The sequence below is a fragment of the Silurus meridionalis genome, chromosome 29 (genome assembly GCF_014805685.1).
Source record: "Silurus meridionalis isolate SWU-2019-XX chromosome 29, ASM1480568v1, whole genome shotgun sequence".
NCBI classification, from domain to species: domain Eukaryota; kingdom Metazoa; phylum Chordata; class Actinopteri; order Siluriformes; family Siluridae; genus Silurus; species Silurus meridionalis.
In genome coordinates this window covers 11,216,158-11,217,139 of record NC_060912.1, presented here as the reverse complement: position 1 = coordinate 11,217,139, position 982 = coordinate 11,216,158, and the positions used below count along the sequence as shown (strand labels likewise).

Below are 982 nucleotides of genomic sequence, written 5' to 3'. Positions count from 1 at the left end.
ATGATTCATCAGATCCAAACACTGATCTTCAAATGATTTATCAGATCCAATCACTGATCCTCAATTATTCATCAGATCCAATCAATGATCTTCAAATGATTCATCAGATCTTCAAATGATTAATCAGATCCAATCATGATCTTCAAATGATCCATTAGATCCAATCACTAATCTTCAAAATGTACATTTATTTATTTATTTATTTATTTATTTATTTATTTATTTATTTATTTTTAGGTGTTTTTATTGACATGTTCAGGAATGAAGATGAAATGTGATGTGAGTTTTAGGTTTGAACTCAAATAAGGAAAGAGAAGGAAAAAAAGAGAAGAAATGCTAAATTAGGACATGGGCGTGGTTCTTTATTCATGAGGTGGGCGTGGTCTGTGTGTCGGTCACTTCCTAGTGATTGTTGAGGGTCCGTTCAGCGGAAAAAAAAAGTCCAAAACCCGAGACTTGTTCCATCACCGGGGTCTCAGGTATGCTACAACCTGCAGCAACTTCGAGAACTTTTGTTCAGCTTCGTTCCGAGGCGACTGAAGAGTCCTGAAGAAGAATGAAGTGAAGAGATTAGCGCTGGAGGACCTTCATGAACTCGGTCATGGACACCTCGATGTTCCCCGGTTATTCCTGGCTGGACTTCGTGTTCACGGTGATCGGTGTGTGTACGTATGTGTTTGACGTGGGCTCGGACCTGTGGCTGGCTCAGGAGTTTTTCCGCCGTGGGGAGATCTTCTGGTTCGGCTTGCTAATCGGCTTCATGCTCCTTTCCTCCCTCATAGTCCAGATGTTCAGCTGGTTCTGGCTGAAATACGACCTGCAGCTTCAAACCTTCCAGACAACGCACAAGCACATGATCCTGTTCGGCAGTACGAGGTGTTTGAGGCTCACCTGCTTCCTCCACGTGCTTCAGCTCGGCTTCTTCTTCAGGTACTGTAAATAACGCACGAGCTCGCGCGCAGCACATCTGGATGAGGTACGT

At 43.4% G+C, this 982-nt stretch overlaps 1 protein-coding gene across 5 annotated transcripts in view; it reads left to right on the top strand.

Moving 5' to 3' along the window:
* The first annotated feature begins 266 nt into the window (after positions 1 to 266).
* LOC124382261 (XK-related protein 8-like) overlaps positions 267 to 982 on the top strand; it is a 7,861-nt gene continuing 7,145 nt past the window's right edge. For 3 of the 5 annotated variants that reach the window (XR_006925003.1, XM_046844457.1, XM_046844456.1), the window contains exon 1: positions 268 to 930. Coding sequence is in view for 4 of the 5 variants with exons in the window: in XM_046844457.1 (XP_046700413.1) it covers positions 590 to 930 (341 nt within the window). In the remaining variant the exon portion in view is untranslated. Of the gene's footprint in view, positions 931 to 982 lie in introns of all 5 variants that reach the window. The other 2 variants (XM_046844459.1, XM_046844458.1) reach the window with 2 other exon arrangements.